Source organism: Hyperoodon ampullatus, assembly GCF_949752795.1.
Source record: "Hyperoodon ampullatus genome assembly, chromosome: 5".
Taxonomy (NCBI): Eukaryota; Metazoa; Chordata; class Mammalia; order Artiodactyla; family Ziphiidae; genus Hyperoodon; species Hyperoodon ampullatus.
In genome coordinates, this window is record NC_136918.1 from 127,427,430 (window position 1) to 127,440,923 (window position 13,494).

At 42.3% G+C, this 13,494-nt stretch overlaps 1 protein-coding gene across 2 annotated transcripts; it reads right to left on the reverse strand.

Annotated features, from left to right (window-relative positions):
- Positions 1-4,940: 4,940 nt before the first annotated feature.
- Positions 4,941-11,930, reverse strand: ATP5PF (ATP synthase peripheral stalk subunit F6). Of its 2 annotated transcripts, none has more exons than XM_079704432.1 (4): positions 11,804-11,930; positions 8,201-8,377; positions 5,619-5,743; positions 4,941-5,114 (listed from the first exon to the last, which is right to left on the reverse strand). In XM_079704432.1, exons 2-4 carry the CDS (start codon positions 8,362-8,364, stop codon positions 5,077-5,079), a joined length of 327 nt encoding a protein of 108 aa, XP_079560558.1. In that variant the 5' UTR covers positions 8,365-8,377; positions 11,804-11,930; the 3' UTR covers positions 4,941-5,076. The 2 variants fall into 2 exon arrangements, with proteins under 2 accessions (XP_079560558.1, XP_079560557.1); XM_079704431.1 differs by lacking the exon at positions 11,804-11,930 and adding an exon at positions 11,663-11,786.
- Positions 11,931-13,494: the final 1,564 nt, after the last annotated feature.

The window sequence follows — 13,494 nt, forward strand, 5'->3', positions numbered from 1 at the left end:
AAAGTGAATCAGTTATACATATGTTCCCATATCTCTTCCTTCTTGCGTCTCCCTCCCTCCCACCCTCCCTATCCCACCCCTCTAGGTGGTCACAAACCACCTAGCTGATCTCCCTGTGCTATGCGGCTGCTTCCCACTAGCTATCTATTTTACGTGTGGTAATCCCACTACTGGGCATATACCCTGAGAAAACCATAATTCAAAAAGAGTCATGTACCAAAATGTTCATTGCAGCTCTATTTACAATAGCCAGGAGATGGAAGCAACCTAAGTGTCCATCAACAGATGAATGGATAAAGAAGATGTGGCACATATATACAATGGAATATTACTCAGCCATAAAAAGAAACGAAACTGAATTATTTGTAGTGAGGTGGTTGGACCTAGAGTCTGTCATACAGAGTGAAGTAAGTCAGAAAGAGAAAAACAAATACCATATGCTAACACATATATATGGAATCTAAGGGAAAAAAAAAGTCATGAAGAACCTAGGGGTAAGACGGGAATAAAGACACAGACCTACTAGAGAGTAGACTTGAGGATATGGGGAGGGGAAGGGTAAGCTGGGACAAAGTGAGAGCGTGGCATGGACATATATACACTTAGTAGCACTTTTAAACTCTCCGGTCCTGAAGGCTCCTTTGCCCGCTAGTCTCCCCCTCACACACCCCATCAGTCTAACAGTTACTGCCAGATTACTCTCTTGGTCAACTCCCTTCTCCCTTTTCTCCCATCCCCTTGCTGAAAACCTTTCACTCTTTTCCTTTACAGTCTCTCACCGAGGTCTAAACATTTTAGCCTGAAATTCAGGGCCTCCCCCCACGTACACACGTTGTCATATTGTCACACCTACCTGTTCAGCCACATGTTCCCCTGTTCCTCTTTAGCTGCCTCATGCACCCATCAAACTGAACTAAGGTCACTGTATCTCAACGACCCTTTTTTTCCTCCTCCTTTACCTGGAAAGCTGATTCTCCTAATCACAAGATATGTAGATTCTAGCAGGACATCTTTCAAATTCCACTTCTCTACGCAGCCTTCCCTCGTTCTCCCTTCTGGAAGAAGTTTCTTTCTTCTCTGAATTTCCATAGCACTTGGTTTTCTTATGGCACTTCTTGGTTTTATATTTCTTAATACAGTTATGTATGTACATCTCTGGCATCACCACCAATCTATTAATAGAAGCACTTTGAGAAAAGAGCCACGTTTTACATACATATTTATAAGCCCCAAAGTATTTAACTGTATCTAATGTGTAGTCAGTATCCAGTAAGTGCTAAATGCATTTTTTAAGATCAAAAGAGTACTTGTGAAAGGGCAATTTAAAGAGTATTTACTGATAAAATTTCTCCATAGATTTAGAATATTAATAGTGTATTTTGCAGTGTTATTATAATCCAGTTCATTTGTTATACAGTCACACAAATTAATGTTCCATGAATTAAGGCTGGACAGACATGACTTTTAGTCTACTCCTATTAGTTATTAGGCATCCATTTCCACACAGTTCTTAAAAAGATCTTAAAATACTTTTCTACTTTCAAGTAAGACATACTAGAGTATGTCTTTATACTAAGAAAATGTTCTCAAAACAAATGAATAGTGTGTCAACAAAGGACTTGTTTAACTTCTTTAAGACTGAGGGCAGACGGTTTTAAAACTCCATTTTATGATGTTTTCAACACTGAATGTGCTACACAGAAGTGCTTCTTAAAGATGGTATAAAAATTGATTTTTTATGACCTGTACTTAGATTCCTAAAGTTGCCCCCTGCCATTTAACTTTTCATTCTCAAGCCTCCTTTCCTTCCAAATATTTAACTACCATGAATTATACTGAAGTTGCTGTAGGTCAAGAAACTTAGTTTTCTACATTTTAGGATAACATAGAGCAAAAAGAATTAGAAGTTTTATACGTAAAGACATATTCATGTAACAATGTCAACTGGGATTTTTCCTGTTGCCTGAAGGCTGACAAGTACCTCATTTTCTAAAGAAACCCATAACTAATTTGGGTATAAATACCTGCTTTGATGTTCATGAAGAGACAGTTGTGCTACCCTGAAATTATTACCCTAGTCCTCTCTCCTTTACCCCACCACACAAAATCCATAAACTGAAGTGTGTAGGGATGGATTGGGGGTGGGGAGCAACGGAAAGAGACAGAGAATGAGTTGTCCAAGTCGTGTGAGTTTGTCAAAGTTGTGAGTTCTATTTCCCAACTCACCCCCAAGGCAAGTAAAGAGAATTTTAAAGAGAATCACCTGCAACAATTGAAGGCACATGCCAAGAAGCAAAGAGCTATCTGAGCAGAGTGAAAAGAGAGTTGGAAAAAGATATCAAGGTAGAGAGCAGGGGAAATGGTGAAGCACCTATCTTCCCATTGTGTCTCAGGGCAAGGATGTGTGAGTTTCCTGTGGTCAAGTAGGCATCTTTGAAAGGAGCTGGCCTTGAGCCTTCTTGCCAGCGTCTGAGAGCAAACATCTGAAACAAGAGTCTGTGAACTGTACCATTGAGGTGGGAGCTGAGGTGAGTTTGGAAGGGATGGGTCGGACCTCCCATTTAAGGTAATTTGCATAATGAGGAAACTTTCTAGCCCACAGAGCCTTCCAAGAACTCATACATTAAGAATCTAACCAGAGTAAGCATTTATAGGCCTGCCACACCAAGGGTAGCAACAATCAGAAACAAAATTCTACACTAAATGGATTTAAGTAAAAATTGCCTAGAACGAAAGCCCTCTTTGGTTATTGCTGTTATTATTAAAGAGAGTACTAGACACGTAACAGGCAGGCACATGTCCATTTCCAGTTCCTGTACCTTTCCTCAACTCAAATATGCCCTTATAAAAACACCAGTCCATGGGCTTCCCTGGTGGCGCACTGGTTGAGAGTCCGCCTGCCGATGCAGGGAACACGGGTTCGTGCCCCGGTCCGGGGAGATTCCACATGCCGCGGAGCAGCTGGGCCCGTGAGCCATGGCCACTGGGCCTGCGCATCCGGAGCCTGTGCTCCGCAACGGGAGAGGCCCCAACAGTGAGAGGCCCGCGTACCGCAAAAAAAAAAAAGAAAAAGAACACCAGTCTTCTTATAAGGACACCGGTCAGACTAGATTCAAGCCCACCCTAATAACCTCATTTTAACTTAATCCCCTTTAAGGGTCCCAATCCCCAAATACAATCACATTGGGAGGTTTTGAGAGTTAGGGCTTCAACATATGAGTTTTAGGGGAACCTGGTTCAGCCCACACCACCAGGCAAGGGAGAAAAATGCCATTTTAAACAGCTAAAATCCTAGAAGGTTGACGTCATTTGTAATAACATATAAGGTGGTCCCAAATAATAAGTGCAGGACCACTTTCTTGTAGGCTGAAGTAAGAGATAAAGGCTGGAGTTTGCAAATTTGGGGAAGCCTTACCAGAAAGTTGAAGGGGCTATGAGGAAGATGGGGCAATGGTTAACATCCATGACTCAAAGCACCACTACAGCATTCAGTTGGAAAAAACAAGAGCATTTCTCTGGTCAAAATTTAGCTAAATGCATAGTCCTAAGATGCAGGGCATGAGCAGGATGCTTAACACAGTATTCTTGCAGAAAGCCACAGAGTCCTTCTGTTTACATAATGAAGAGATTGGGATGTTCAAGCAAACTCCCAAGTAGTTGCGAGACAGACAAAAAAAAGTTTATGAAGATAATAGGTGTGAGATTATAAAAGGTAAAATTCAAGTAAACTCTGAACGGGGGAGGGAAACAGGAACGGAAAGGGTCAGCCCCATCTCCACCTAGACTGGCAGGGTCGCTGTTGACCCCAGGCTGCTTGCCGGCCACAGGAGCGTGAAGTAGAGCCACTTCAGGGGAGGGGAGGTTAGACAAAGGAACAGATCAACGAGGCTTCCTTGGTTACCTTTCATGGTGCCATAATGAAACATCGAATTCTGTTTCAACGTCTACAACTATTTAAAAGTAGCCCAACTGACCCGTCATTGCTTAGCTTCATTTGAAGAAAATTGGGCAGTTTCTTCCTACTACTTTACCCTCCCCAATTCCATCTCTTCACCTCTTACTAATCACACCTATACCATTAGGGAATATTTGTGGATCTTTCGAAAAAGGTATTCCTCACCAGGCTGAGACTTCAGCTAGTATGGCATGCCATAGTAAAAATCTATTTCTCTTTTGAAGTGAGCTAACCTGGTAAGAAAGGCTGAATTTTTGACTTCACATTTTTAAAGAAAATCTCTAAAGCTTTACTAAAGACAGGTATTTACTGACACAAGTCAGAGAGATTGTCAGATAGAAAAAGGCACAGCTGTTTTTCCTGTTTTTAAAAAAGAATAATTAAAAACAGAACCATCTACTCTCTGAAATTTTGATGTGCTTGCTCTGCCACTTCTCTGGCACATCACATCTGCTGGATCTTCCATCAGCTGGGCAAACAACACCATACAGCTTAATACTTTAAAGGAAATTCCTTTGTAGAACCCTCCCCTCGCCGGCTCCCAGCTCCCCCTGATCTATCCATATAGCCCCGTAATAGACACTGTGATCATTACACTGCAAGGGAAGAGGAGGGACCTGAGTTACTGGGATAATAAAACCATTTAACATATGAAGAGATGGAAGTTAAAACACAATGGATGTTCCTGGACATATTCACAATCACACTTGAGTTTCCTGAAAAAGCTATGAAAAAGGACTTATGAACCATTTCTTCATATTCTGGGAACGGGTATAACATTCTCCACAGCAAACATTCCTTAAATCAGGGTGGTTCCCCTCCAGCAGTAAGTCTCCGCAACAAAAAGGACACCCCTGCACTCAGAAGAATCTGGCAAGTTATGGGCAAGTGGTACCCAATTAATCCAAGGTCTCCATCTGTTTTGATATAACCAAACGGGAGGATCTAAAAACACAGAATTCAATACACTCAAGTGTACACCCAACACCATCAAATAATTTATTTGAAATCAGAATTAAAAGAACATATGACAGTTGTGAAATGTATGTTGATTCTGTTACTTCTCATCAGTTGTACAATTAATCTAGGACAAATTACCAGATAAATTTTACATTATTTCTTCAGGACTGTGGTTTCTCGATGACTTCAAACTTGGGATCTAAGAAGAGGAAAAAAAGGTTCAAGCTTAGCCATACTGCAATGAAGTGCATCTTCTAGAAAGTTTTAATATTTAACTCATCAATCTTCTGATTTTTTAAAGAAACATCTACATGGAAATATAACAACTGCTTAAGATTCATTCAGGACTTACAGTGAGCCAGGCTCTCTATGTCATTTAACTACAACTATCATTATGAGGAAAACAGCATAATTATCCCCAAATGCCAGATGAGAAAGAGGGACCAATTAACTATCCAAAATCACACAGCTCATAAGTGATATTGTCAGGAGTTTGATTTTAGATCCCTGCCGTTTAACCTCTATGCTATGTGATCTCCCACTCCAATGGCATTTATCCCAGAGCTTCCCATGCACATGTCACTATTCTAATAAATTCACATGTAATTGTCATTTAATCCTCTACACAACCCAAGTAAGTATAAATATTCTCCACTTAAAAATGATCTCCCACAACAATGAATCTGTGATTAAAAAGACTTACCTTCAAATGTGAAGTTAGGGAACGTATTCATGTCTGCTTTACCATACATTTGCTTAAGCTTAAAAAGCTCCCTGTCTAGGTCTTGCTGATACTCTGGGCCAGCATCAACAGGTCCTCCAGATGTCCTGTTGTGTAAACGACCAAGTAAAAACAGATTTTAAGCATTAGTTTACAAAAACAAAATTAAGTTTCATAGATCTTCTAAATGTAGGGGAAAGCAGACTTTTCTGAAAGATAACAAGCATTTCCACTTGAATTTCAGCTCAAACTATTTTAACTATTACGAGGTTTCACATAAATGAAGCAACTTCAAACAAACTTTAACATTCAAGGTCTGTCAGTATCAAGGATACTTATTAAAAGTCAACCTCTCAGGGTCTAAGCAGCAATAAGGTATAATGGCCAAGTCTGCGGGGTCTGGGGTGAATGACTGCTTCCGTTTCAGCGCCAGCTCTACAATTTAGTAACTGTGTGAACTAGAGCAAACTGTGTGAACTAAACTCTACATCTACAACTCAAAGTCTTACCTGATGGTGGCGTTGAGAGAAAGAGAGATTGTGTACATGTACCACTCAGCACAGTGTCTGGCACACAGTGAGCACTCAGTTATCTACTATCACTATGATTTAAATCAACCACCACTGGACGGCATTCAAAAACTTTAAGTCTCTATAATAGGGGCCTAACAAAGAAGCAAATTACTTCCTACCCCCAGAGGTTTTGCCATTTAGAAGGAAAAAATAACATGTTTATAAACAATTATGCTGTAAGGGAGTTAGGTGATAACCTACAAAGACACGGTTTAACAAAAAGCTACTTGAATTGAGGGATCACTTTTGCTTAGCTAAACAGGGAAATTTCATTTTAAAAAGGTGGCATTTGTGACAAACCATGCATTTGGGTCAGATTTTAATTTGAGACATTCTAAGACTGAAAAAGCAAGGATGAGGAGGTGGTAAAGCACTGGCTGTATGTAGGGAACACTAAACAGCCTAGATGGAAAAGCCAGCGGGAACCAGATCACTGGAGGCCGAGAATGTTAAGCCTGGGAGTTTGTATTTTGTTTGCTAAGCAATAAAATGACAAAATTAGAGCTGTGCTTTGGAAAGATAAATATAGCATCATGGACCAGCAGTGGGCCAATTAGATCTAATTATTTGCACAAATTCTGTTTGTCATAATGTTACTGCCCACTTATCAATGAACAATATAATAAAAAAATTTATAAGTGAAAATTCTATCAAGGCTAATATTTTCACTCATGCCTATGATAAAAGCATAGGATCTTATTTATGCTACAGAATTTCCACAAAAAATACTGAGCCAGCTCTAATTTAAGAACTTGTTAATGATGTTTCTTGTTATGGACCCAATTTTCTTCTACATCAGCATGTGCAATAGAACCTTCTGTGATAATAGAAATGCTCTATGTATGTGCTATCTAATATGGTAACCAGTAGCCATATCTGGTATTGAGCAATAGAAATGTGGCTAAGGCAACTGAGGAACTGAATTTTTATTTACACTTCATTAGAATTTGAATAGTCACATGTGATTAATAGCTACAGAGATATACAGTTCAGTTCTAGATAGAGCCTTCAACCAAATACTTTGATGACTGTTGTCCAGCTCTGGGATCCACAAGCTTTTAGAAACATTCACTCTTCCAAGCCGCCTTCCAAAATGCACCAGCTAGAAAGAAGCATTTCTTCCTATGAGTTCTCCAAACACTGAATGTGTCACTATCTTAGCATCTAACCTATTTAAACTTATATTGTATTTACTTGCTTAGAAACTTTCTACCCCATCAGACTTTAAGAATATTGTGTAAATGCAAAGTGGCTTCTTTCTTTGTAGCCCACCACTGTTAATAGTCCAGTGCTTTGCACATGGTAGACAACCAAATAAAACTCTGAATTGATCTGTATCACTTTTCCAAAGATTTGGGCATTGAACTTGATGCTGACTAAGGTCATCATTCATCTACAAAACTGTGTGGTTCTATTATTATGTTGCTCCTGGACTTGCTTTATGCCATAAAGCAGGAGTCTTTTGATATTCCCAGAAATATACAAACATGGAAGTAGCATTAAAGAAAAAATGCTGTGTCTATACATTTCCCCCAAATCATGACGTCACAGAAAGGGCACTGAATTGAGAGTTAGAATATTTTGATTACGTTTTCCCCACAATTAGTTTTATGACCTTAGGCTAATCAATGTCTAAGGGGCTTAGTTTTCTCAAATATGGTTCCTAAATGATTTCCAAGATCCCATGTACTTGTATGAATTGATTCTAGTTTATAATAAATGACATTATAGTAGGGATATATCTAAAATGGCACTAGATTTAATGGGATTCTCCCTTGGAACCCATATAAGGAAGATAAAATTTGGGACTTAAAAAAAAAATCAAGATTCTCATCTTCTTCTTTGGAGCAGGTAATGAAACTTTATGACAGAGATCAGCTCAGTGAAGGTCTTAGACACTTTCAAACGCCAAATAATTTTTTATTACCATCTCAAAACTTACATACTTTGAATATTCACACTTACACCATGGTTGATTATCTACCCACTTACTGTCGCTTAGTTCTATATTCTCTAATCTTGTCCAAGAAGAGTTTCTGTACAGGATCAAGTTCCTTATTAAATGCCACTGCTGTAAAACCGATGTTCCTCCTCAAAGAGACCGAGACTGCAGACTGAATGACAGAGGTCAACCTGAAGAGCCTCTGAAGAATCATGGTGATTCTGTTACTGGAAACAAGCACCAGAATGTGAAGATACTTTAAAACAGATATAATTGTAAAACACCTTGTTAATATGTTACAGTGGGCATCTAATTCTACTAATTGCTACAGAACTTAAATCATACCAGAACTCAGTAAACACTAAGAACAGTCACCTGACAATAGCTTCCTTCCCCTCTCTACCCAACACTGCAAGTTTTTTTCTTCTTAACCAAAAGGTCCCGGGACCCAGCAGCAGTTAGGAACCACTCAGGCCTGTGTGCGGCTCCACTAGGGTCAGACGCAGAAAGAAAGCTCAGAATCTGGGATGGGATGTTTTCTTCTCCATGAATTTATTAGTCTTGGCTGCCCACCCTCAGCAGAAAAAGAATAATACTGACCCCCAAATTAACGTACCAGGTTTCCCTGACTCCCTCAAAAGGCAAAAAGGGAGCTGTGCAGGGAGACTGGAAACAGTTGCCTGAGCCTCAGTTTCTACTTCCCGGGCCCACAGGGAAAGAAATTGCTCTGCTTGTTACAACTGCAGGATTCTAGACATTCAAGGACACTGTAAAAACCAAATCTAAGTGCAAAAGAACCAGCAAGGAAAACAGGAACTAGTCCAAGGGAGCCCACCAACAAGAGAGGAAAAGTCAAGCAGTACAATCTAATCAGTGAAATAGAATTTGTGAAGGAGAAGAAAGTCTGAACTTTTAAAATAAGGACTTAAAGACTTCTAAGTCCTTAGACTTCCTGAAGCTAAAATACATGGTCATCTAACTAAAAAATTACAGTATATAAATTAGAGGATGATCTCAGTTGAGACCTCATTTAGTGTCCTGAAAAGATCAAATGCAAAAAAAAAAAAAAAAAAAAAAACTGTATGCAAACAGAAATTCCAAAAGAAAAGAAATAATTAAGGAGACCATAAATAATTAGAAAAAACTGCCCAAGATGAAGAAAGCCTGATTAAACTGAAAGGGCTTACCAAACCCTTCTGGAATGATGATAAAGATTCACACCTCAGTACAGCCTGGTAAAACTTCTGAACCTTAAAGTGAAAACCCAACACGCTAACATGATTCCCATGCCCCCCCAAATTACCTAATAACAACAATAACAATAAGCATCATCTCACTGACACTGGACTACTATTAAATTATAATACTACTGCTCAAAGTGTGGTCTGGGGACCAGCGGTAGTATTGACTTACTGGTCTATAGCAATACCAAAATTGGCAATAAGCATTTAGAAACTTTTACAGCAAATTGACAGAGTAATTCATATCTGTTGAATTTAATAATACAAAAAAGAGTTCATATTTTGTGTGTCTTCATTGTTTTGTCTTTCATCTACTAATTTTTCCAGTAATTCATTTTTACTGTATTCTTCAAAAATATCCACAAGGGTTGAGGGGAAAATGGCCCTTTACTAATGAGAGTTGGAAAGCACTAAGCTAGACGACAGTGGAGGAGCACAGCAGTTCTCAAATACAGGTGGCGGTATCCCCCAGGAGATATCTGGCAATGTCTGAAGACATTTTTGGTTGTCTTGATAGCGGCGAGTGTTACTGGCCTCTAGTGGATAAAAACCAGGATGCTGCCAAACATCCTATAACAACAACAATAATAACAATAGCCTGCCCACAACAAAGAAGTATCTGGTCGAAAATGTCAACAGTGCTAAGGTTGAGAAGCCCTGAAATTGCACATAAAAACCACCAAAAGAAATCCTACAATCAACCAAATATCCTTCACTTGCCAGCATGAAAGAAAACTATTTGAAGAAATTAGAGATTTCATCATACATCACTCTTATACCTCATCAGAGGAAAAAAAGGAGGAGAGGGGAGACTCCAAGCAAACAACAAACGACCTTAAGTTGCCACTTAATAGCATTCTCATTTTACACACACAGAAACTGAGGCTTAGCGGTAAGTACCTGATCCCAGGTTACACAGTAGAATTTGACAGGACACAAACATACTTTTCCAAATTGTGCAATTCAGTGTATATTTTCCCTTTTGGCAACGTAAAGACACACAACACTCTGCAATGTGGTCACCTAACACTTGTTCAGCCCTAGGTATTTTGCAAAGTACTTCTAGACATATTCTCTCCTTGTACCCTTATGGCAATACTGTCAAGAAACAGAGGAAGGTGTTCTTATCCCTCCTTTACAGATAAGGAAATGTTTAAGAAAAGTGATTAAATTATTCATATTCCCACAGTTAATCTGCTCTAAGTCTAACATCGCAAAGATCATGTTACTCCTACTGCAACATGGGTAAAACCCATTTTCATTTTTTCTATTTCTATCATCTAAGTACGAATGATTCCCAAATCACATCTCTAATTTTGGTCTTTTTCCTGAACTCCAAACCTATACAGCTCTCATCCTTTCCTAAGTCCTACCGGGCCCTCAAATTCAACTTATCTAAAATATGAACACATAATCTCACTATCAAACCTTGCTCCTTTTCCTTTATTCCGTTTCATTTTTCCCCCCACTGAGTAAAGATCTAGTGAGAAAGATACATGTTATTACACAAATAGGTATAAAATACCAACTATGATTGAGTTCTCTATTCGAGCACTATGAGGGGCCACGCCAGCCTATGATAGGGATTTGACACACTCAGAAAGACTGGGGAAGGCAACAGCAAGAAAAGGGTACAGCGTAAGAGGCGGCCTTGTGCTGAGAGGTAGCACGGTTCTCCCGTTTACAGTGATGACCGACCAGCCTTTCGCTGCGTATTTGGCGCATGTTCAATGCTGAAGTCAATCCACAACTCGCCTGACTTAACCGGCTCTCTTTCTCCCTCCTGGAATCCGTGATGTAAAACAAAGCTGCTTAACCAAGTTTTAGCACCACCAACGTTTTTAGGTGGGTCGCAAACTTTTAAGATTACTATTATCCTTTCTCCTCTTACGTTCTACTTTTAAATGCTGTAGTTCAGAACAATCGCCCGCGCGCCAGGGCTGAGCAGGCCTGGCTGCAGACCGGCCCCGCGGGCACGACCTTGGCTGCCCCAGCCGGGCGGCGGGTCCATGAAGCGCCGGACCCCTGCCTCCCACGCCACCCTGAGCGTCAGGCTGGCCCTGAGAGCGGTATTATCAGTGCTACCTACTGAGTCTACCCCAAACTTCAAGGCCTAAAGGCGCCGAGGTCAGCAATGACTCCGGGCCAGGCCGTGAAGGTGTCCGGGATACAGGCTGCTCTCTCTTCCAGAAGGGCGGAGGTGATAGGCATCCCAGACCTCGTGAAAAAAAACAGAATGCTCGTCCCTAGAGGCCAAGTGAGTCCACTTACCCTCCCAGTCACCTTGCACTCGGTCCCGAGCTGCCAGAGCCACCGCCGCTACCGTTTTACTTCCGGCCCTGGCTCCGCCCCCCCCGCCTACCCGCCATCGCAATGCATTATGGGCTGCCGTTTCAGTCGGTCGACACTCACCGGACAGGAAGCGTCTCGGAGACAGTCGGCGACCGGACGGCTCTAGGTGAGACAGACGCCAAACAGGAGGAGGAAGTGGATGGTAAGTGCTTCCGGGTCCCATGGCGACGCCTCCGCCATCTTTCCTTCTCCCAAGTTGACCTGCTCTCTTTTTCCCTCTCGGAAACCTTGTTATGTACGCATGCGCACTTGGACTGGCCTTTCCCCTAGTTCAATCCCCACCGCCCCGAGTCAGCGTCCTCTTCCTTGGGGTGGTTGAGGTGTACGACTGTGTAGGCAAAGTGACAGAGTGTAAAACAAAGCGGATTGGGGGCGTTGGGCTCCCTTGTGCCTCGTGAGCCCCCGTTGCCTTGGGCGTTCGTTTCGCGCAACCTGCTGGGAGTTGTAGTCCCGGACCCGGGGGTGCCTGGGAGGCGGGAGGGGGGGTTGGAGTTTCTCTGCGCCGTTTTCGCGGGAAGGGCCCAGGGGCCTCTCACTTCGAGTCGCTGGAGCTGCGGGTCTTACCGGGAGAGACGCTGCACGTGGAGCCCGCGCCGCTGCGGTTTTCAGCCGGCTCTGGACTGCGGGCGGGGGCGACGGGGCCGAATCCAGAGCGGGTGAGTGCGGCCGCTGGGGAGGAGGGGAGCGCGGGTCCGCGCGGGCCGGCTTCGTTCCGGGGCCTTCTCCCCCACAGCGGCCCCCCCGCGGCCGCCTCTGTGTTTTGTTTCCGCTGGTCCCCGGCGCTGTGACTCCCATTTCCGTTCGTGGAGACTTGAGGGAGCCGGGTGGGGAGGGGCGGGGGAGGCTGTGCGGGGAGTGGAGGGGAGGGGCGGGGGGCGCGCGGCGCGGGGCTCTGCTAAGCCGCGCGCCCTCGGGGTCCCGGTCGTTCGTGTCACCCTTCGCCGCCCCCTTCCCTCACTATCCCCTGCTCGACTGTCCGCCGTGGTCCGCATTCGCCGCGGTCGGGATCTGATCCTGACGCCCCGGGGATTTCAGGGGAACATGCAAAACCAGCCTCCTTGCCAACTCAGCGTTTCGCTTTCACTTCGTATCCAGTTGTCTTTCTGGAATTGTTACAGTTGCATCAAAGCCATCTGTTAATGTATATGGTGTCCGTTGGATTTCTTTTAAAAACGAGGAAGTGTGAGGCAAGGGGAAAATGATGGATTAATGTAGCTTGTCAGCTTTTTTAGTTTTTTGTGGACTGGAAGATACGCCCGCGCGTGTTTGTATTTAGGAACCCTAGATTGATTAGGTTAACGGCAGAGAGGACAACGCCTAATGTTGCACTGCAAGATGCCGAGTAGTGATTTAGAAATACACGCAGTAGGTCTGAGTCGTGAGAGGAGCAAAGTTTTAGAAAGGTCCACTTAAGCAAAGTGAAGAACTGGACAGTGATAACGTTCTTAGATACTTTGTTGTCTTAAATATCAAAAGAAACTGGTCAACTCGCTCGGAACTACTTTAAGGGAATAATAATCTCTCTCTCTTAGGGTTTGAGCCAAGCTTTACAAGCTTATTTATTTTTAAACATATTCTGACACTAGGTGGACTTAAGCAGTTTTTACGTGGATTGCGTCTACAGGACCAATGCCATGAGGGGTGTATAGTCTTGAAGTAAGAAAATAATGAGCTAGGTGTTTCGTTGAGGCAAGTCATGAGAGCATGTGGAGGCTGAATACTAAATTAAAACTGTTGACTTTAATCTTCTT

Coding starts and splice junctions, on each gene's coding strand:
- ATP5PF (XM_079704432.1), bottom strand. CDS start 8,364: ATGATTCTTCAGAGGCTCTTCAGGTTGACCTCTGTCATTCAGTCTGCA. Junction 5,744..8,200: donor GAATATAGAACTAAGCGACA/GTAAGTGGGTAG, acceptor TTTACACAACAG/GACATCTGGAGGACCTGTTG. Junction 5,115..5,618: donor CCCTAACTTCACATTTGAAG/GTAAGTCTTTTT, acceptor TCCTCTTCTTAG/ATCCCAAGTTTGAAGTCATC.